The 24,206-nt window shown below is 46.1% G+C and overlaps 1 protein-coding gene across 1 annotated transcript; it reads right to left on the reverse strand.

Moving 5' to 3' along the window:
* Nucleotides 1–294: 294 nt before the first annotated feature.
* On the reverse strand, nucleotides 295–23,843 carry Bor (ATPase family AAA domain containing bor). The gene is made up of 14 exons (XM_077677277.1): nucleotides 23,517–23,843; nucleotides 21,521–21,699; nucleotides 19,505–19,564; nucleotides 19,346–19,415; nucleotides 18,560–18,725; nucleotides 17,078–17,147; nucleotides 13,951–14,163; nucleotides 10,195–10,320; nucleotides 9,142–9,266; nucleotides 8,620–8,671; nucleotides 8,433–8,503; nucleotides 6,032–6,199; nucleotides 1,366–1,474; nucleotides 295–890 (listed from the first exon to the last, which is right to left on the reverse strand). Exons 1-14 carry the CDS (start codon nucleotides 23,737–23,739, stop codon nucleotides 675–677), a joined length of 1,848 nt encoding a protein of 615 aa, XP_077533403.1. The 5' UTR covers nucleotides 23,740–23,843; the 3' UTR covers nucleotides 295–674.
* Between the last annotated feature and the right edge of the window lie 363 nt (nucleotides 23,844–24,206).

Genomic DNA, 24,206 nt, shown 5'->3' on the forward strand with positions numbered 1-24,206 from the left:
CTGAGAATGTGCAGGTAAGTCGTTTGCTAGACATACCTAAAAGTCAGCTGGTGTTAATACATCAACACGAAACAGACATGCCCTTGCCTTTGCATCACATGTCACAACAGGGATTGGAAAGACAGCTTGCTTGGTCTTACGAATGCTAATTTTTGCACTTCGCGCACTCAATTTTATGCCCCCCCCCCCCCCATGCGGGCAGTTCTGTAAAGATCTGAAGATGGTAAACCGAGCAAGCCAATTGAATGCAAACATCTTGCTTTCTGGCTAAAGATCCACAATAAAACAGCAAGCTAACTGTTCAGTCATTTATTCGACGAAATGCTCGATAGAGAAAATAAAACAAATTGGTAGAGCCTAAATGCTGCACAAAAACTAAACTGTGCTTGGGCCTGCATGAAGGTGGCAAGCAACAAAGCAGTGCCAAACCTCATGTCGCATACAATTGAAAGTTGTCATCCTTACGTCGGTCACTGTGTAAATAACACATTAAACACTTTTTTCAGAGCAGCACTCATGAACTATCAAAATCTGCTACCATGGCCAGTCGAAAAACAAGCGTCAGCGCAACGCATTCGTAATCCTGCACTGATGGTAACAACACTATCAGCTACTATACAAATGTCGCAGAAACTGCCTATATATGAACATAGTATGTACACGGAATGACTGTGTTAGGACGACGCTGCAGAGCTTCCACTCGGTGGTGGTGGAGGGGTGGCCGGACTGGCATGATGAGAGGTGGTACTGAACCCCCCGGGTGTCCGTTTGCGGTGCTCCTCTTCGGTCTGCCAGGCCACCTTCTGCCTGTTCTGTTTGACTGCGTCCCGAACACGGTCCATGACCATGGTTTCGGTGAGAACACCATCGTCCGATGCGTATGCAGCAGCCTGGCGGAGGAAGCAGGGGTTTTAATCTTCCTTGGACTATATTTGCAGCTGTACCTTCCACTACGAGCAAAACACACCGTGCAGATTTGTGGGCACTAATCTGAGTGAGAACTATGCTCTGAAGGCTACCTGGATGCAGCAAAATCTTATGCATCTATGCATTCACTTGCATATCTGCATTCACTGCATTCACTTAGTGTTTGAGAATTGTGACCTTTCCTCTGACATAGCGCGAGCAGTCTAGAGTCATGAGCCTGCTCTCCTCACCCCATGCGGCCTCTTCAGCATTCTTAAGGAGCCCACCTGTTTTGGGTCGAACTGTACACATTTAAGACGTCCCAAGTTACAAACCCCCCACCTTCTACTTCCCTTCCCCCACTTGACGTAGAGTCTTCCTGCCACAATAAAGTCTACCTCCTCCTCCTCCTCTGACATATTTCTGTCTCACTTTGTCATAGACTCTGGTGGGCCTTACCTGCCAAGTGACTCCGAGTTTGGCGATCTCCCGACCCGACAGTCCCTCTGTGGCTTGCGCTATCTCGGAACAGATTTGACCATAGTCAAACTGCGCCACTTTCAGTCTCCTGTAAAAAAAGGAAGCACAAGCCATACAAGATGTACATAAGTGTTCATAAGTGCATGCTGCAGTTACAGCTGCAGTTCTTTTACTGTGCCAAGGTGTCTTGCGGAAGGGCGTGTTTTCACCACCACTAGCAAGACGGCTACTAAAAATTGAACTTAAACCTTGCGCTCAGTAGTGCAAAACCTCGGCTACTGAGCCACTGCGACAGGTACATGTGTACAGCCAGCAACAAATGAAACAATTACTTTTTAGGCTTAGCTTAGCAGAGTAAAATAGTGCTGTAAGCAGGCATTTCTGCACTTTGCGATTCATTTGTCTTGCCAATAATCATTCAAAGGCATTGCAATACTTAGGTAAGTTTCAATTAATATGCCTCCCTACATGTTTCATTTGTTGGTAGCTGTACATAAATGAATTGCTTTAAAGGAGTACTGACACGAAATTTCAAAGCTGAGATAACTATGTAAAACGCTTCCTTTTTATCAGGAGATATCTCCCAGCAAGTTTCAACAGCAACCGTTCAGCGAAACATATTTAAAATCCATTTTAATCTTCGCCCGCACGAGAAAGCCCAGAGCGGGCCGACGTGACATCATCTGCTACGTGCCCCAAACTGCCGACGTCGGGGCTCCCGTGACGAAGCCGACGCGCTGGCTGTGGTTGGCGCGCGCTGCTCGGGCGTGTGTACACGTCATGGTTTTGGGACTGACGTCATGCTGCCCGGGCCTGCGGGGACGGCGAAAACCTCGGCCGGTCTGGGCGCGCGCGTGCGTTCGCTCGCGCGCGCTTCCAGAGAGGCAGCGATACGGCAAGAATGGTGACGTCATGTTATACATGCTGTCATGGCGGCCGCTCGGCGTTTTTCAGTCGAAACCGAAACTGGCACGAATAAACGACGCCGTAAATGAATGTTTACGCTGCGCTCGACTGTATAATCTGTCATTCTATGATTAGTGGGCTGGTAGGCACGCATAGCAGCGAAAAAAACGTAACATAAAAATTTCGTGTCAGTACTCCTTTAAGGCCAGAATATTGAGGGGCAAAAATGCACATTGCACCACTACAAGAATAAATAAAGAATATCAAAGCATTTACAGCATAATTTCTATTTCATGCATGCACGTGTGCAGGTTTATAAGGGGCACATTGATATCTATGAGTGTTCACGAATTGTAGGGTTGAGCAAACATCAAACAATGATAAATATTGGTCCTTTTCTTAAACCTGTGATGTTCTTTCTTTTTGTAGAACATAAGGAATAACTATAAACCTGTCTAACTTTGCACAATGACACCCCTAAAAAGCTTTTTTGACCAGGCGCACTGCTGCACAGGGCAGTTAGTCGACCACGCACATTAATTACCAGACACACTCGTGAACTGCTAGCTTCATTTTGCACCACAAGGCGCCCATGGGGCATTTGTCCACGTCCATGCGTGCATGTTAGCACACAACAGTTCTGTGTTGTCATCGCATTGCCTGCGCCAGCAGCGGTTTCTCCTCCTAAAAACATTATTGCTCCATTTCTCGAGCTCATCATGATCAGTGCAGTAGATTCCAGCATTCTTTTTGTTTGCTTGACTAAGGGAGCAGTTTATTTCATTGTGTAAGCCTTCAATTGCTTCAAAAGATGGACGACAAACGCCATTTACGCCCATCTTAGGAACTGCGACTACTTCCCCCTAAAGGATTGCAATACAATTTAGTTCCTCATCTGCCCTTGTCTTATTCCATTCCACAGTTATGGACTCTGGGTGCGACACTTATAAACACTGTCAAAGTTGATTCTGTCCAAGCTTGCTCATTTGAGTTCATACTTTGAACGAAGATCACATTTCATTGGTCTATGTAACTGAACATTAAAATTAATAAGAGCAAAGATCACTTACCCACCTATTTTAAGAACAAAAAAAAATTAAAGTCGTTCCACTCAATGTGAAAGCTGTCGGAAGTGCAGAGCAGTGATTTGCCATAATGGGCTGTAGCGCTGTTATCCACTCACAGCTACCACCCATCGCATTTCAAATTTCCCACCTTCACAGTGCTTGCGCGCGAAAGTGGGAAACAGCTGGCACCTCAAACAGTGCCAGCGGGAGTTCTGTTTTTTTTTTGTGCTTGCTTTTTCACCCACACATGCCGGTGTTGCACTGCCACTTTTTTTCCCCCGCTTACTATTGTAAAAACCAACCCTACGAGCGTTCCTAACTAAATGAACTGAAATGAAATGAAAATGCCTCAAATGTACCTACAGTTTTTTTTGTGCTAAACGACGGGGAGATGTATGACACGTGCCAGCGGTGCATGAGTTTCGACCGCTTATGACTACATAAACCGCTTGGCTTTCGAAGTCGAACGACGACAGCCACTACGACGTAATGCCATGTGGCTCTACTTGGGCCCAGCAAGTTTTTATTTTATTTATTTTAAGTTTATTTTTTTTTAGTTTAAATTTTTATTAAGTGCTCTGCACTTAATACAAATTTTCATTTATGGGGCTGGCTTCTCCATACTACAGTGTTTGACAGGTCGTGAAACAACAGCATTCTCTGCTTCACACTCCCACGAACTGGGCAAATTTCATTTGAGTGCCTACGCAGGACGCCGCTATCCCACGATGTGTAGAATATGGTAGCACAAGAGGGCTGACCACACGGGCATTTTTTTATTCCGTTTTAAATCTAATAAACAGGCAAGTGCTGTCGTCAATCTTAACATTCAACAAAGTAGGCCCACACAGGGGTGAGACAGCCCAAACAGATTTGGGAGCAGTTTTCGGAGCAGCAAAATTCGATTTTGGAGCAGAAGAATCTTGATTTGGAGCAGTTAGGGACATTTAATACATCGTTTTGTGAGCTTAAAAAATCATTATTTCAGCAATTTGCAGGGTCAAGTGCACATTTCAATCAGTTTTGAATACACAGAACACTCAAACAGCCTTACCTGAAAGACTTTTTAAGAGTATCACAAAGTACTAACTGCACTACCTTTTTCCTAATTGGTGATATTCTGTTGCGCCTGCACGCAACACTGACAACAAAACTGCAGTTAAAATTTGAGAGTTTTAGCAGTCCGTCTGTTCTGTTGGTTGCTTTGTTACCGGGTTTACCGGACCGGTCTGCGCCTGCGCGCGCGGAAGGGCGAGGAGGCGCGGGAAACTAATCCCCCTACGGCTACGAATGCCCAAGTGCCCAGACAAGTCCCGGTGATCACGGTAACTACGTACACGACGGAACAGACGAACTGCTAAAACTCTTATAAAATTTAAGGGCTCCGCAATTGTGGCGTTTTTTTTTTTTTTTTTTTTTGCTGTTTTAATGCTAAAATTATTATTTTTGTAATCCCAGGCTGTGTTGTACGAACGACTGTAGTCACGGCAACAGTTGAGCAGCTTCGAGCTAACGGTCGCATAGCCCAACCAGCCTACCCGTTTCAGTCCCCGGGGCGCAGGTTCACCCTATGGTCATTTGAGTAGCGTTAATGTTTAGCCACCTAGATTTTGGCATTAAATTTCACTTTACATACATCAAGTGTTATAGTCGCGTTCTATGGCAACCGTGTAGTCCTGCAGCTATTGGGCGCTGCCTGAACAGGTCGCGGCGCCGCAGCACAGCCCGCAACTTTCGTGTCGATCGTTCCATCCCCGAGGCTCGCGATCGCGCTTCGAAGCACAGCAACACCTCAACATTTTACAACAGCACAACAAGCCAAAAAATTCACTTCACGAACCCGATTATAGACGCGCGTACCGCGTTTCGCACTCAAGGACAAACCACGCCGAAGTCATAGGCCCCACATTTCAATGAACTTTTTTTCGAGCCGCCCAACCTCCCGTAATCTGGCACCAATCTCAAACCGTATCCTCGCGTTAACGCCACTGTTCAGAGCCACAACAGATAGAATGAATGGACTGGAACTCAGCTGATAGCGTAAAATAAACCAGGGAAAATATCGGCGATACGCACTGAACGCGTTGGTAGCAGCCAGATCAGGTGGCGGCCATATTTGTTGCCACAGCGATGCCTAATCGAGAAGGCCGTTTCTGCGAACCCGGATGGAAAGCGAATCGAGTTTTAGAAGCTATCGCTTGCTTCGTTTCAGTCTTTCTATTTGTGCCATTTCTGTGTTTGCGATAGACCGACGATAAAAGCGGTGACCGGCATGCGGGAGGCTTTTGTCCCCGCCAAAACTGACATGAGCATTAAAATCCGTGCCGTTGAGGCTCTTCTGAAGCAGTTTGGCGCAATTTTCGCCATTTTTGTGCTTTTGGAGCAGCTTGGCGCAGGAAAATGGAATTGTATCAGAAAGGCGCAATATGCGCAGCTGTCTCACCCCTGCCCACAAAATGCAACATTTGTGCAAAGCCCGAGTTTAAAGGCCTGGACAGAATTAATTTTTAAAGTGTTCATAAAAGCATTGCAATATTTCATAAGCAAGAAGTTGCAACTTTCCAGTATGGTCTGAGCAAAGATGTTTAACTCGTATAGCAATTAACTGCCACAACGTGCGATCTCCCATGTATATGTGCCTGTCACAGATTGGATTGAGAAGTGTGCCTCACCTCTTGCCCTCGGCTGCTGGCTGGAGGACAAACTTGTCGAAGTAGAGGCGAACCAGGCGCTCGCGCTCTTCCAGACCGGGCAGCCGGAACTCCACCATTTCGTCCACCCGGTCGCTGACAGCCCAGTCAAACTGCTCGGGCGTGTTGCTCGCCAGCACCAGCATGAACCTGCACGTCGCAAGGGGGCCGAATCAGCGTTGCTGTACTGGGTTGCCGCAGAGACCAGAGCACACCTTTTCCACCCTAGCTTCTGACAGCCTTTTACACATAAGGAAGGAAAGGAAAGGACATCTCCAGAAGCTTGCCCCACACTGCAACTAAAACTGACATTATCATCATCGTACAGCTCTATACGACATTACAGTAGCCGACCGTTTTTTCAGACTCCAAAAATTCGGACTTGCTGGATATTTCTGACTTTCCCTAGGAACCGCCAGTTGTCCCATAAAAGTAATGACTCACGGATTCTTCGGACTGTTTTTTTATTTGGACTATTTTTCATTCCCCTCCAGGTCCAGGTTTGAAAAATCGGTCGGCTACTGTATTACATTTAATCTTTTTTGGCTGGCTATGCTCTCATGCAACTGTTAAGCCTCACGCACTACAGTTCTGAACACACTGTGGCACCTCCTTTTTGCAGCTTGTTAGTAGCTACGGCATTGACGTTTTGTCTTCTGCACAGATTTCAGACCCATAAGGCACCCATGTTTGGCCCCCATTACAATGAAATCAGGGGGACGAACACAAACATTTGTTGCTGCAGAAGCTCATTATATAAGCTACACACCCTAGCAAAAGTATAAACGTCATTAAAAAAAGAAAGAAAAAGAGCCTGCTTTGTGCAAAGTCTTCACTCTTCTTTTGACTGTGGTGACATCACAGAACTGGCACTCTTTAACTCGTTAATTCAAACTCGAAGGAGACCATAAAATTGCTCGAATTAAGTGAAGTTAGAATTAGCAGGCGGGCACTAGAATGAACGGGAATTGCGCCATGCTGCGCCGGCAGAACACGAAGAAGCCACCTCTGGACTTGTTATTGCGAATTATGCACTACTACAGGTTTGTAGCTGGTGATTTCGTTGATTGATTGATTGATTGATTGTGGGGTTTAACGCGCCGACGCAACGCAGGCGATGAGGCGCGCCGTAGTGGAGGGCTCCGGATTAATTTTGACCTCCTGGGGATCTTTAATGTGCGCCGAAATCTCGTACACACGGGCGTTTTTGCTTTTCGCCTCCATGAGAAAAGCGGCCGCAGCGGCCGGGAATAGAACTCTCGACCTAGTGCTCAGCAGCACAACACCTTAGCCACTGAGCCATCGCGGCGGGTTAGTGATTTCGTAAATAATGCACTCTCTCTCTCTCTCGTAAATAATAATAACATGCACCAAAGCACTGGCGGCGGTGGCGCGGCGCCCTCTGTAGACGCGAAATAAGCTGTTGCAGGAGTGTAACGTGCGCCACACTGATGTTTTTCTGTTTCGTTGTTTTGCATCCCTATTAATTTGGTTTGGTTTGGATTTGCAAAACATTGTAATCACTCTGAGCCGACTTCTGCTAGGAGAGATAGAAACCAGGCGATCATAGTTCGAATTAATCGTTTAGGACATGGTTTCTCAAAGTGGGTTCCGCGGAATCTAGGGGTTCCGCAGGCCCCTCCTCAGGGTTCCGCGAGCCACTGATAAATTTTCCCTGGTTCCGCAGTCGCAAAGTATTATATGGTGAACTGAACTTGAGGTGCGATCGATCTAAGGAGCCTCCATTACTCACGCCCGAGTGTCAGTAAGCACATCTCGGCGCATAACAGAAACGCGCGAGCTGCGCAGTAAATCTCGCCAGTAGCTTGTAACCAGCCAGACTCCGAAAACGGGCCACGTGGTTGAACTATTGCACTTGAATCTCGGCCTTATATTACCCCCATGCGCATTTCTCCTGTTTGGAGATAGGCGCCGCTAGCGTATGCATTCGCGTGAAGTCGGCCGCAAAAAAAAAAAAAAAAAAAACGGTACTCTTGCTTGCTTTTGAATTTATTGCACGTTAATGTAGCATGAACGAAAGGAAAAATGGCGGGAAGGGGAGGGGGTTCCTTGGCACCTAACGGAACTTAGCAGGGTTCCCTGGGACCAACATGCTTGAGAACCCCTGGTTTAGGATATCGACGCGTTCAAATTATCGGGAGCTTCACCCGTTGAAATATACAGGGCGGTGCAGGGGCGAGGGCATGAATTCGAATTAACCAAAAGTTCGAATTAACAAGCTTTTACAGAAGAGTGTTTCTTTCCAGAGTGGTTATTGTAACACTTATCAAGAATTCACCACAACATAAAAACAAAGGAGCCTTCAGCACTACTAAGCACGCACGCATGTGGTTCGACTATTAAGCACGTGCCCTCTACTTACTTGTTGGACTGCTCTCCCGTACGATAGAGGAAGGCGTTGAGGGTGGCCCTGAGATCCTCACTGATCAGTTCCTGGACAGAGAGGATCAGTGGCAGTCAGCCAGTGAAAACAACTCGAAAAGAAAGCCACAAAGTCTCACGTGTCAGGGAGAAGGAAAGGGACACAGAATCCCACCTTGGTTACTCACCGAGCTGCGCTTTCTTAGGAAGGCATCCGCTTCATCAACAAACAGCAAAACCCTGCACATGAGATGCATTGAAATACAGTAAATCCTCGTTACAAAAAGTCCCAGGGTCAGGAAACGCACTCCGTAATAAGCAATAGTTTGTTAAAAGCAGAAAAATTTGTTTTCAGTGCAGTGCAGTGGGAACCATGGAACACTTCGTAGAATGCAAGATATCAAATAAAGCTATTTCATTACAACGAGAAGTTACTGCACTATGAAATCTGTCCTCTTAACCTTTAAAACCTTGACGGCTTCCCTTACAAGGAAAGAATCCCGTACTTCTCACAGTCCATTCAGTTTTCTACTCTAGATGCTAGCATTACTTCGCCACTAGTTAGCCTCATTGGCTAGCCGATCTCCACACTCCTGAAGATTAGTACAAAGCCACAGCCTGCCATCTGTCGCACACTGCAAGCAAAAAACGTCACTGTTCCTGTAAACTTTCCACCAGCGTGTTTGACGCTTTTGTTCCCCTTTCCTCACCCTCTCCTGCTGGTGAGGGACCAGTCAAAGACCTTGTGCACCGCAGACACTCCTTCTCTTCCCATGGGGGCCACGTCTCCGCCACTCATGAGAGCATACTCCATGCCTGAGTGCTGAGCCAGGCGCTGCGGAAAGCAATGCGAGAGGGAAAAAAACAAATTTGTATAAAACACACCACCGTCTTCCACATGAGCTTGCTCTTTGCCTAAAATAAAGCCTGACAAAGAGTTCCCCGAACCCAACACTGCAAGCTACAAGACACACACACTGAAAGCTGCATTCTTGAAAGATCTCCAGCACACTTCAACAGTCAAATTGAACTACTGTATTTATGCTTCAAGGCTATAACTGCTAAAAGCAGCACACCACCTACCCGCACAACATCTATGCCAGAAAAATGGCAGAACAACACACTGCTAACATAAGACCGACGCAAAATTCATACCTGGACTTGCCATGTGCAGAATAACCTCAGTACATATTTGTTTCAGAAACATGCTGCACTATACTCGGTGACAACTTAAGAACAACACCGGAAGTTGTTGCCACTGTGCCTTATCACCGTAGCCGGATGTTTCTCCGCGTGGCGCAAGTAGGGCATTACTGGGAATATTTTGAACATGGCGTGAGCCGTTCCCGTGATTTTTTGGACTTAATATGCTTATAAACGACTCCAGTGACGACAAACAAAGTGCGTGAGACAAGGCAGACGATATCACGCATTCATAGCAAACCCCTTTCAAAACGCGCGCGCACTGACGTCACGGGTCCGGCGCTTTGGCGGAGTGATACACTACATGATGTGGTGCCGTTCTTGAGTTGTAACCGAGTATACAAAATTTAATTGAAAGGGGTCCTTTAAGAGTAAATGCATAGGCATTACTTTTTGAAAGGGGTGTACCAGCACGTTCAGAGAACGCAACAGCGAGTAACATGCTAAATTTGCAAGCCAAGCACAGGAGAATGCTACAAGTAGCAAGAAAACTGAGCAAACATTGGGGACATTCTGGAGAGCGAGGTGTTGAACTAAAGATGGTGAGTGAATCGGCTTGCCTTGGCGAAGAGGGTCTTGCCAGTGCCCGGGGGTCCGTACATGAGTATGTTCCTGTACATTCCCTTGTTCTTCTTGGTGTTCCTCGTGGCTATTGCAATGTCCCTTAGCCGCTCCTCAAGCTTGGGCTGAAAGTGAAGAGGGAAGAGGAGACATGAGACGACGAAAGGTTACCGCAGTGCACAATAGGCTTGCTTGGAACATTCCTGAAGAAACTCCTTTGCTGTTGTCATTTGACACTGTCACACTGGGTTTGTACTGCGAAATCCACCACAGAAAAACATCATAGCAAGGCTCTTCTGTCAACCTATGTCACATTCAACACGATACCAGCTCAATGCGAGTCAATTTAAAAAGACTTTGCAACAATCTTCGAGCAGTGCAGATAAACCTGCGCGACCTTTAGATTACAATGCCAGGAATACCTGAGCCAAATATTACACGTGTACGCGAAGCGGTAAGCTCGCAAATTGCTGTGAAAGATGCATGAAAACTAACCGCGCTCTTTTCGATTTCCATATTTTTGCAGTGTTGTAATTATGTCATTTCAGTGGTAGCTGCCCTATTAGCTGTTGCTGGTTAACACCACAGTTTCTTAAAGGTAACACAGTCACAAGTAAAACTACATAATTATTAAATTTATTTTCCACCACCCAAAGTTTTTGCTTAAAAATTATGAAAGGGCAAAAGAAATGTTTTTCTCTCGCATTTCCCGTACCATATGTCGTCGTCGGCACCGCTGTGCACCAACTTCATCTATGCCTAAACCTGAACATCCAGTTTTGGCAGTTTTGGTGTTTTGATTGCGCGAGGAGTTAGTGTGACGAACTCAGGACTTTACTTCCAACCAGACCACTCAGCACTTGATGTTTCAAAACTGCCCTACCAGCCTGAGCGAGTGCTTGCGAGTGTACAAGTTGCCCTGACTCCAGCAAGCGAAGATTTGGTGATGGCGCGTGCGTGAAAAGGCAACAACTGGAGTCGTGAACGTGGCTCCAGTGGGTTGTCACCAGCTTTTTTTAGCAACTTTATGGTATGAAGTGCCCGCATACAGGTTGAAATTCAATTCTACGCTCATTGCTCTGAGCTGTGCTCGCAGAGCTGGGTTCCTTGCATGATGAAATGCACGGAACCAACAGCAAGTACAGAAGTCGGAAAACCCAGAAACAGGCACCGATGACTGCACCGTACCCACTGCACTGAAAACAGATGACTCCCCGTTGCGAGGGGGAGAGAGAGAGAGAATAAACTTTAAATAAATCAAGAAAATGCTCCAGAAAAAAAAATGCTCAGGCTCATAATATATCAAAGACCGCCGAAAACAACGCCGTGAGCCGCCCCCACCAGTGTCCGCTCCAGGAGAGTGTGCATGCAGCCTTCGTCGCACTAGTCCAAGGTTGAGATGAGAGGGAACCGCACAAACGCGATTATGCTCATTTTTTCATCTTGCGTAGCTCCAGTGATACTGAACGGATTTTAATCATTTTGCAGGAGGAGATTCCTGGGATAGTAGACTTTACCACAAAATGTATTTTGAACAGTCGGTGGTAAGTGTTGCAGGGTCCCTTTAAAGGAGTTCCGTCTCAGCTCTAATAGCAAAGCTCAGTTAGCCAGCATTCATTTTCACCGTACGGCTTGCAGACTTCTGGCACAAACTTCACCGTCAGCGCGTTTTGGTTTAAGCAAGTTAGCTGAAAGCGCACTAGAGAAGCAAAGCACTCCACAAATGCACTTCTAACTAACTTTTTGTTTAATCAGAATCAGCAGTGATATTCAGAGTTGTCAGGAGCTGCCATGATGTGCATACAGTCAAACCCGTTTATAGCGAACTGCAATATGCACCGCGATTTGTTCGATATATCCAATAGTTCGATATAGCCGAACCCGCCTATAACGAGCTTATTGTTACGAGTTCGCATTGCGCGGTAGCCCCCGCCTCAACACCACCATCCCCGCATGCAGAAACGAACACAGTAAAGTAGCCATTAACCATACCCAAAATAAGTCATTTATTGCAATTAATAAAGCTTCTTTCCACCTTAACTGCCTACTTTGCAAAAAAAAAAAAACGGTGATTTTTGTCGGTGAAAAAACGGTGAATATAACTCTGTTGGGTTAAGTGGGTCCTCCTTAACTCTTTCATTATGGCAGAAAAATGGCCGACTTTGAGTGCTTCCACCAAACATTTCTTTTCTCTTCAGCACTGCACATATTTAGCCCTGCTATGCACGAAATTGTAGCTTATAGATTTCTCTTTCAGACACATAACAGCAGTTTTGTTAAAGGTACAAATATTTACAGTTTATTGGTCAAATAAACAGAAAAAAATTCACAAAAGAAGTATACACACAATACATATAGGCGATTGTACTGAACCCAAAAATTATTTTAGGAATTCTAAGATATACAAATTGTTTCTCCGTTCCTAAGCTATGATTCAATATATACATCAATGCCGTACATCAAGTTTTAGATTTTTGCGGGCCCACCAACCTAGCGGCCCTGACGGCTGTGCCACTCTGCGAAGCCACTCGAGAGTAAATCGGCCTCTCTAAAATGTGCATCCAAGCATACTTGTTTGTGTCCTCACACAAAATCCTTATCACTTCAGTGGTAAAAACAAGAAAAAAATCCTGCACTCTTGAGAAGTGACGCGTGCCGCTCCACAGCAATAATCCGACATGAGCGCCAGGCTATCTTGAAGGTGATAATCCAACACGGCACGGTGCATTTGGCAAAATATCCCTGCCGCGCGTTTTCCCGACCCTACACATGAAAGTAAAACTGCAATTGTCAGATGGGAAGCATGTTTTGTTTATAAATACAGCGTGAAGTCAAAGACGTGCGTTACCCCCAGCACTTGTCTAAGTCTGAGGCCATCGAATGGGTGCGTCTTCATCAGAACTAAAATCTGATGAACCCACATCGTTGCTGGACTCACCACTGCTACTGGGGTAAGTAAAATCAGCAGCTGCAGCCGCCGAAATCCCTGCCATAGCTGTACACTTTTGCGGAGCATGCTGTGAAATGGGCGGCATTTTCGTGCAACTCGCCGCTATCGTGGGTTCTCATTTCGCTCTCGATGCCGTCGCCGCACACAAAATGTAAACACGATAATGAAATCGAAAAAGGAGTGGCCAATAAATACGCCAGATGCCGTTAGTTGTCCACAAGGCGCTGTTTTTAGCTTTCGTGGGAGGTTTAAAATTGTCGGAACTCCGTGTTTGATGGCCTGTGAAGCCGTAAGGAAAGAGTTAAAGGGGCCACAAAGGCAAAATACTAATTCATTCAATTTGAAAGAACTAGCTTTTGGCAACACACTCAGCTCCATTCCAGCCATGAAAGATGTTTTTTTAACCGAGAAAACGGAAGAAATATTGGAAAACTTTCAAACCTCGTGCCGCTGTGATGCAATCTGGGCCGGCACTCAAAACGTGGTTATAAGTGTGTTAGCTGCACTTTAGCATTCAAGTAATATGATCAAACAGAACTAGAGGCCCCACAACACTAGAGGCCCCACAACACTTTTCCAGCCAAGTGTTTTGGCAGTGGCTTGGGTCAGCAGCCACTGGTTGCACAAACAAGAATCCGCCAGAAAGTGGCTGGGAAGCCACCACTGCTTCATATGTTTTCTTTATTACTATCTCGATTACTTGTTTGAAGTTTGCGATCGAGACAAAGCAGTCTTTTTTATGAAACAAACCTGTATTCTGTCTTCATGGCCCCTTTCACAGCCTGCTGAATGGTGGAGTGCTCACCTCGAGGACGACACCTTTGAGGGCATCGGTAGGCTTGCTGGTGAGCTGGCGCACGGTGCGGATCGGGTGCTTCAGGGCCTCCATGACAGTGAGCCGTGAGGTGTCGCGCACCAGCGATGGCTTGCCCAGGCGCATTTCCACGTACCGTGCCGCAACGCCCGTGCCCATCTTGGCTGAGTACACGCCAAGGGCCAGCAACGTCACGCCTGCCGCCTGGGTGGATAACAAGCAAAGCAAAACTTGAAGGGGATGGGCATGGGGGGTGCTGCGAATTTCAGCATCTGGTGATGTTATTTATTCCAATTGTGGACTAATTGACACTGTCAAATTGATTAGCCAGTTAATCAAGCTTTAGCCGATTCCTCACTGCGGGTACGTGCTCCAGTTGCACTTAGGTGGTACCAGAAGGCGGCTATACCTCTTTACTCAATGGGGCTATGTGCTACTTCGAGGGTGTGCACCAGTTATTTTTTTTTTTCCCTGCCAATCCCCTCATTTGTGAATGTGCCCCCCTGGTGAGACTTTTTTGTGACAAAGTGGTGGGAGATCTTGATAAATCCCCCCTCTGTTGGTATGGGTTCTGTGGTTACGTTTGAAATTTTTATGGAATGGTTATGGTTATTGATTGATTGATTGTAGGCTTTAACGCGCCTATGCTACACAGGCGATGAGGTGCGCCGTAGTGGAGGGCTCCGGATTAATTTTGACCACTTGGGGATCTTTAATGTGGCGAAATCTCGAACAAACGAGCGCTTTTTGCTTTTTGCCTCCATCAGAAAAGCGGCCGCCGCGGCCAAGAATCGAACCCGTGTCTTTGGGCTCAGCAGCAGCATGCCACAGCCACTACTCCACCGTGGCGGGTGGTTACGATTACGTTTGGAGTGGCCATGTTTGGAATGCAAAGAATGCAAGGAATTTTTTTCATGGAAATCAAGTTTGCACTACACCAACAATGCCAGTGACTACGTTGCACACCACACAATCGTGCCGTAGACAGTTAATAGTGTAAATAGGTGCAATGTGCAGGTGGACCCTGAAAATGTGCTTATGTGTGATGAGGGGGCCACATTTGTGAGATGGCTTATGGGGCTTTCGCTTGCTTGAGTATAGCCTGTACTTTCGGTGGCAGAAATAAAAGAAACATTAAATTTCTTTCCCCTTTCTTTCATTTCTGGTTATATTTACACAAGACAGGGGTGAGACAGCCCAAAGAGATTTGGGAGCAGTTTTCGGAGCAGCAAAATTTTGATTTTGGAGCAGAAAAATCTTGATTTGGAGCAGTTAGGGACATTTAATACATCGTCTTGTGAGCTTAAAAAATCATAATTTCAGCAATTTGAAGGGTCAAGTAGACATTCCAATCAGTTATGAATACACAGAACACAAACAGCCTTACGTGAAAGAATTTTTTAAGAGTCACAAAGTTCTAACTGCACTACCTTCTTCCTAACTAGTGATACTGTGTTGCGGCTGTACGCAACACTGACAACAAAACTGCCACTAACATTATCAAATTCAAGGGCGCTGCAATTGTGGCGTGTTTTTTTACCGTTTCAATGCTAAAATTATTATTTTTGTAATTTCAGGCTGCGTTTTACGAACAAGTGCAGCCACAGCAACAGCTGAGCAACTTCGAGCTAACGGTCGCATAGCCCAACCAGCCTACCCATTTCAGTCCCCGGGACGCACGTTCATCCCATGGTCATTTGAGTGTAGCGTTACTGTTTAACCACCTAGATTTTGGCATTAAATTTCACTTCGCATACATCAAGTGTTATTAGTCGCGTGCTGTGGCAAACATGCAGTCCTGCAGCTATTGGGCACTGCCTGAACAGGTCGCGGCGCCGCAGCATAGCCCGTAACTTTTGTGTCGACCGTTCCATCACCGAGGCTCGCGATCACGCTTCGAAGCACAGCAACACCTCAGCATTTTATAACACCACAACGAGTGAAAAAGTTCACTTCACGAATCCGATTATAGACGCACGCACCGCGTTTCGCACTCAAGGAGAAACCACGCCGAAGTCGTAGGCCCCACATTTCAATGAACTTTTTTTCGAGCCACGCAACTTCTCGTAATTTCGCACCAATCTGAAACCATATCCCCGCGTTAACGTCACTGTTCAGAGCCACAACTGATAGAATGAATAGACTGTAACCCAGCTGATAGCGTAAAATAAACCAGGGAAAATATCGGCGATGCGCACTGAGCGCATGAAGTAGGCAGTAGCAGCCGGATCAGGCGGCGGCCATGTTTGTAGCCACAGCGATGCCCAATCAGGAAGGCCGTTTCAGCAAACCCAGACGGGAAGCCAGTCATGTTTTAGAAGATATCGTTTGCTTCATTTCAGTTTTTCTATTTTTGCCATTCCTGTGTTTGCAATTGACCGACAATAAAAGCGGTGACCGGTATGCGGGAGGCTTTCGCCCCCGCCGGAACTGACATCAGAATCAAACTCCGTGCCTTTCAGACTCTTCTGGAGCAGTTTGGCGCAATTTTCGCAATTTTCATGCTTTTGGAGCAGCTTGGCACAGGAAAATGGAACTGTATCAAAAAGGCGCAATATGCGCAGCTGTCTCACCCCTGACAAGAGCACGACACTACCCTATTCCAAAAATATCAGTTGATACAAGCATGCTGAAGTTTCTACATGCGGGCACTAGTCAACCAGAGCACTAGAGGGTGTCTGTCTCGCCACACAAGAAGATTCCAGCACACCCCGACCTAAAGATTTATTCATGGCTACGACACTGCTAGGCCCCCAGAATCAACACATGACAGCTCGACGCTTAATGAATTTTGAATCGCTCCACTTGTTCAAGTTCTAAAAAAACGATGACTCTTGAAGACGCGAGCACATCATCAAACATTTCCTCAGCTGGAACCATAGAAACGTTCACCTGAGTTTTTTTTTTTTTTAATTCAGCATTATTCAAAAGTGGCAGGTTTTCCCTATTTCTTTAGGGCTTGCCAGAACCAATGAATCAGGACCAGAGACTATTTTGCAGTACTCAAAGCTATACTACAGTACAAATGGTGCACACTATGTGAACAGTAAGATCAGGAATCAACAACTGCATTAATATTAAGAATTTAAACTGAAAACAGACAGCACAGGAAACTTACCGTAGCTGCCACTTTGTCCCAATCCGTGATAAAACCTCGAAAGCCTTCGCCTAACACAGCCCCGGCTGTCCTGTAGGAAGAGTCACAAAAAAATGTCAACAAGTCAATGAACAAAAAGTTGCGTAATTTGAAGTGAAGTACTGTGATTTAAAGAATTTAAATTTCATGTTTACAGGCCATACCTACGCCCCAGTATAAGGCACGCCATGGTGGAAGGTCTCATTGAAGTTACATTTACAGAACTTGGAAACTTCTAACATGTCCTAGATCTAACATTCCCGCACATTTTTTGCATCCATAGAAAATACATTCACCCCATTAGGGAAGAGGTCTTTACAACTGCATCTGCTTAAAATTCAAATGAATGACAGGTAACCTATTTAAAAACAAAAAGTAAGCACAGGAAAAAAAAAAGCAATCAGATTATTTTGCCGATGCAATGCCCTACAAGTACAGTCATCCACAGGTTTAGCTGGAGCAACACTCTACCCACCTATCGTCTCCTCCTGCTTTGGTGTAAGCTAATTTAGTCACAACTGCTCCATTTGTTTCAAGCTTAAAGGAGTACTGACACGAAATATTTGTGTCACGTTATTTTTTGCGCTTACAGGTGCCTAAGAGCCCACTAATCGTAGAATGGCAGATTAGACTGTCGAACGCAGCATAAATAATTACTGTCAGCTCCGTTTATTCGTGTCAGTTTCGGTTTTGGTGAAGCGAACACTGAGGCAGCGGCCATGACGGGAAGGCACATTTGACGTCACTGTTCTCGTCGCACCCCAATCAATGCCGGTCTGGGCGTGCGTGCACGCGCCAGAACGGGCCAACTGGCCAAAGTCGCACGTGACGTCAGTCCCAAAAACTGTGGCATGATGCAGAAGGTGGGAAAGCGCACGCCAACAGCACCGCGGCCGCCTCGATACGTCCTGGAGCCCTGACGTCGGCCATTTGGGTCGAAGCGCAGATGACGTCATGAGCTTGCTCGATGACGCGGATGAGCTTTCTCGTGCGTGCAAGGATTAAAATTGATTCAAAATATGTTCTACTGAACGGTTACAGTTTAAACTTCTGAGGGGGTATCTCCATATACAAAGGAAGCTTTTTATATAGTTATCTTAGCTTTGAAATTTCATGTCAGTACTTCTTAAGGGGGCTCTTAAGTCCCCCACATTCATTTGAACAGTTTTTGTTAGGAACTTTTGAGGACTTCCACGTTAAAGTCAAATGGCTTAGCTCCAGCTAAGCCTGTGGACGACTGTACCTTACGTATGCAGATATAGAGAAGGAACCCTGACATTCCCATCACTTGTTCAGCGAATTCTAAAACAGCAGTTCAACAGGAGTCACTATAGCGCAACACTACGCCAACAACCAATACGCGTCACACCCGACTGTTTCCGCCCCCTATGCAGGTTTCATCTGAGCCGGTTGTTTCACCCCCCTCGTTCCACTCGGCCGAGAGGGGAGAAAGTGCGTGCTCACTTGATGGACTCGAGGACGGTGGCCCTGTTCTCGGCGGCCTTGACCTTGATCTGCTCAATGTACAGGTCCTGGTTCTCCCGGTCAATCTTGGCCTTGGCCCGCAGCTCCGCCTCCAGCTTCTTCATGTCGCTCTTGTGCCGCAAGTCCATCTCGTGCTCAATCGTGGCTGCATGTACCGCGGTCTCGTCAGTACTCGCCCCAGGTGGTACAGGTATCGAAAGAGAGAACACACTAGCGAGTTTGGTTGCCACCGCTGAAGCTGGTGTGAGCATATTGCAAAAAGGCCATCATTCAATGCCATGTCAAATGTGCTCATTTAATTAGTAACGAAGTTTCACTCCTTGTTACAGAAACGCTTTTTTGAGGTACACTAGAACAGCCAATTTGTGTTCTTTTTTGTTTTTGCACCACAATGCTCTCTTCTATGGTACACCCTAAAAAGTGGGTGTGTTAGACAGGGCTATATAAAAAAAAAGAATGCAGCAATACTTCTTGAGTTGCAGTACTGTTTGGTGCTTACTTTTTCCCTCCTGGATAACTACACTTTCACATGGTTCTGCAGGGAAAAATTAATTGACACAGACAACTTTAGCAATGAACTGTGATGTATTGGCCTGGTTATATAAAATGAAGATGACTTTTTATATTTGCATGTTCAGTAAAAACGAGCGCGGACTACTTTGAATTCAACTGATGGCCTAGTGGGCACAAACTTTCTTGTCCCATTGACTTCACGCAGGTACCCGCGCAAAGTCGATGTAATAAGCAAGAAATACAAAAGCTCACCTCTTCTTAGTGCCTCCTGCTTGGCGACGGACTCCTCTTGCCGCTTCAAGTTTTCCTCGTTGGCACGTTGCTACAGAAAAAAAGAAAACATAAGCTGAACATCCACACGGGTAGGAAAGTGAGCGGGGTAGCCACTGATGTGTATCTTTGAAGTCATACCTGTTGGAGCAGTTGATCATCATATCGCTTCCTCGCAAGCTGGTCTTGATACACCGCTCGCTGTGCACAAAGAAAACATGGTTCATCACCACTCAAATCGCACCAACCAAAATCTCTTTCCTCCTTTCCTAGAAGCCATTTTACACAATTACAGACTTCCAGTCCTACGCTAGGAAAATAAAATTGCCCACATTTCTGTGACGTGGTTTTTCTAGCTGACCACATGAGGTAGATTGCATCGTGACAGCAAGAACAGTTCAAGAAAATAAATTGTTGTAATTCACAACAACCTGGCAATCCCAGAGGCAGGCCTAATGATCCCCCCAGGACAACGAATTCTTCTTGCCCATTTTTTTAACGAATTTTTCTATAGAATTTTACTTTATGGAACCATGAAGGTGACATGCAATTTCGCTTTGTTTCAAAGATCTGGTGGTTTTTAAGCCTGATTACAATTCCATTTGGTGGGAAACGACGCCTCCATTATGAAGGAATCTGCATTTAAAAAGACATTTCAAATTATTGACTCACCTACTAGCTCCTTCACGTGCTAAAATTCCCTTGTGCTGTACAGTACAGTCCACTCTTAGGAGGGAACACATGAGCGCACTGCCAACAGCCTATGGAGCGCGAACTGCCAGTGAGATTTGTAAACGCGAAGCATGCACATAAAGTCATTAAGGGCGGTGCGTACCTTACATCTTCTGCTAGCTCGCTGCCCCAATGCTCAGCAAGCACTGGCCCCTATTGTTTTTATTTTTCTTTTTTTCCATAGTGCAAAGCAACAGATACCAAGTTTGCCTCCCGTCTGTTGAATAGGCAAATATTTTATGCTTGAAAGAGCAAGCTTGGTATGCACGCTGCATCAAGGTTCAGCTGCTTTTTCAGTTACCAAAAGTGGCCAGTTGGTGCGAGCAGCATGCGACAAACATATATGTAACTTGCTAACAAAGCGCAGTTTTTTTTTTCCTGCCTGCTGACTAACCGACGAGAAAAAGGCAGTGTGGCGGCTACATAAATCGCATTTAGGAAATACAGGAGCGCTTGCCGAGCGCAAGGACGGAGAGGTAGCAGATGACGCGTGCCTTGTGCTGCCCTTACGTGTCTATGCGCATGCACTGCGTTTACAAATTTTGCTGGCGGCTAGCACTCTGCGGACTGCCGACCACGCGCTCGCATGCTCCCTCTAAAAGTGGACCATACTGTACACAGAGGAGCAGACAAAAAATTAAAAATTCAAGTTCTTGGGGTTTTATGTGCATAAGCTGCACCTGGGCTTTGAGGTGTGCCGTGGTGGAGGGCCGTGGATCAATTTGGACCACCTGGGAATCTTTAACGCGAGCCGTAATCCCTACACACGGGCATTTCCGCTTTTAAAATCGGCCGACTAGTAAAGCCTATTTAGTGGCTCTAGCAACACCTAGTGGAGCAATTCACCTCCGCAACAGCATAGCCAGGCATACTGTGCATGTTTCACGTAATAAACTTAAACCTTGCATTTACACCCGACTAGAAAATAACAACTGAAACCCAACTGCACTCTTAACGTTCCGTGAAAATAACCAACCCAAGTTACTGATTTTCTTTACATTTTAACAGCGCACAGCCAAATAATCCCATGTTCCTCCGTCACAAGAGCCACATGGATGGCGCCACATCCCTGTCAACCTTGTGTTTTGTCACCATCAGCAGATCCATAAAGGCCAGTGAGGGTTGTCGCCTGCTAGCATCATTCAGTGAATGTAGGATATGTTGCCAGGTGTAGCATTCCTACCAAAGTTTTTCTTAATTGGTTAATCTATTGAACAACAGTTTATATTAGACTTCTCATATCTGTGACTTCATATGGCAATCTTTTGGTTGGAGCAAAGCTGTGTGCCATCTTCATGATCCTTGTAAGGGTCAGAATGTAAATGGTGATTGGAGCTTGCTCAGTGCCTCAGAGGTAAGCAACCACGCATATGAACAACCTGAGACTCGGTGCGCACGCTTATATTGCGTTAAAGAAGGTCTCACCTGTTGGTGCTGCTTTGTCTCCTCGGACAGCGTCTTTCTTCGCTCCTCCTGCTGAACCCTGTGGGCGTCCAGTTTGGAGTGCTCAATGTGGGCCTCAAACTCCTTGATCTTAGCCTCGTGCTCAAGTTGCAGAGTCCTTTCCTGCATCTTCGACAGATCCAGCGCCTCCTTTGCATGGCCTTGCAAGGAAAAAACAGATGTGCAGATCTTAGAAATGTCACTTTGTGGCCATGCTAAATGTCGAGAGCTTTTCCGCTCCTCCATATTGTCGCTGGCAGTGCTGTTAAGTTCAACAGCAGAAACGCAAAGCAATATGAATGACACAGCTCATAGCCTTCGATATATACTATGGCATCTGGCTGATGGTTACGAAAGCTTTGCACATGCACTACTATTTGAAGCCATTTTGGAGTACAGCCTACCCTTACAGCAGATAACTTGTTTAACCTCGGTTTATTTATTTGGTTGAAACTTTTAGAGCGAAGCTGTATTAATCTTGATTTCCCAAAAAGGGTGCGTCAATGTAAGTCACGTCAACAAAGAATCGCACGCGCTTTCTCCAGAGCCATGAGCTCGTTCCAGAGCTCTGTACCTCTCAATGTATGGTAGGTATCTTGATTACAAATATTACAGAATTCCTGTCTGCTGCCAATACATGGCTGCCTATGGAGGCAGTAAAGTTACAGAAAATAGCTGTAACACTTTGTTTTGTAAAAACTATCCCGAAACAAGTGATATGAAAATCGGCCACCAACATGACTCTATCACTTGCATGCATCCCCCGCCAATGCTCAGGTACAGGTGCACACCTTCACGTGCAATTCAAAAACGCTTACATGTTTGGTTGCGGAACAATGCTAGAGCCTCTGACGGTAAATTACGGGCAGTGCAGGCAGGGTCAATGACTATTTGTGCTCTGTGTTGCCTCCACTCTTTGTGCTCGCACCTTTAAAAACTTCGTAGTTTCTGAACGAGCGATGGCTGCCTCAGACTTAAAATCCCGACTTGAGAGTGTAAATTGCGTGAACTTACTGAAAGGCACATAGTTGGCGAAAATGATGTAACCGTTCGTAAAGTGGGTGCCGCACTACAAAAACACACTTAGCAAATTAAGCAAGGTCATTGCTAACCTTTCTGGACTCCAGCCCTCATCGTACGGAGCAGTGTACGTGTCTCGCAAGACATGCGATACTACAGAGGAATAGAAGAGTGGAAAATGGTACCGGTGCGATACCTGGTACACCTGCTCATGTGCACAACCAGTTTTTCCACCTCTGCACATGCAGAGGTGGAAAAACTGGTACCTTTTGGTGGTGGTGGTACCTTTTTCACCTCAGCAGCTTCAAAATGATGCTTTCGTGGCTCCTAAATGACACCTAAACTTTACACGTTGCATGAGTGTTCAAATTTTACTTAACATATTTAAAGGGAAGCCGCTTATCGACCCAACTTAGCAGGGTGGGTAGGCAAAAGAGTCGTCGTCTTGTTTCATCCCTTCCAGTGATGTTAGAAAGCTCACAAACTGAAGTTTTGCAGACACAATCGATTCCTTACATGGCACAGTAATTTTTTATTTGCACGGCTACCCACATCTGCAGGTTTCAGTGCTGCTGCTGCTTAGTTCTGATCGAAGAGGCGCGGGTACTTCATGCTACAACACGAAATATGTTGGGACTAGGGAGAGTCCGACTCCCCGGAAGGATATTAGTACCGTAAAGGGCAAACAAGAGTACCAGCGGAAATTCCCCTCTTGCTGAATACAAATAAACGCGTTTGTGTGTGCGCGTGCGTGAATTCGTGTGTGAGAGTAAGAGAGAACGTTTTTTCATGCGCAGGCACTTCTGTTTCGTGGTTTCACCAGTCGGCCGTAAATCCGCGCGGGATGATGCAAGGGCCGTTAACCTCCAGATCAAAGGCAACACAAAGCAGCAATCGCAACGCACTAATCTCCAGAGGTGGACTGCAGCATTCCGCTGGTTTCCCTCATGCTACTCACGAGATGCTTCTAGGTCCCGCGCCGCCTTGGCCGCTCTTTCGAGAGCACTCGAGTCAAAGTGGTAGCCCTCCATCCTCGATGACTTTTTCCCGTCATCGCCGCCTCCGCTGCCGCCGCCCGCAGGCGCCCCACCGCCGGGCGGCACCGTAACGCCGAGGCTCGACAGGTCCGGCATTTCCCCACCGCCAGGCTGGTCCTTCTTGATCCCAAATAACCACGACATCTTCCTTTCACTTTCGACCGCCGCGGAGGACCAAGCCGGCTCGCCAAGTTCACCGTGGAAAGCACGTGTGCGGCGCGGATACACGCTACGTATTTTTACATTAGTTGGGAAACCTGTCTTCACAAAATCGGACCGCAACGTTTGCCTGGCAACGTGGCGCTACAATCGTACGTGACACATCGTCTGCTAGCAAAGCTGTGCAAAAGCGGTTTTGGGATCGCGTCATGTCAGGTCTAGGGAGTTAAAAAATTATTACCAGGCTAACGCAAGTAACCTGAAGGTACTTAAAAGGAAAAAAATGCGGAATAAAGACTTCGTTTGCTCGGCTGCAATGGCGAAGGATCCATAACGGATTATGCTTTAGAGATCAGCTTCCTCAGGCTGATTAACTCTACTAAGAAGCAGCTTCTACACAATATTATTGCCCATATTTAGGCTGTTTAATGAGCAAATTATTTCGCAGGTTG

Source organism: Haemaphysalis longicornis, unplaced genomic scaffold, assembly GCF_048455015.1.
Source record: "Haemaphysalis longicornis isolate Haplotype H1 unplaced genomic scaffold, Haemaphysalis longicornis Haplotype H1 scaffold_7, whole genome shotgun sequence".
NCBI classification, from domain to species: Eukaryota; Metazoa; Arthropoda; class Arachnida; order Ixodida; family Ixodidae; genus Haemaphysalis; species Haemaphysalis longicornis.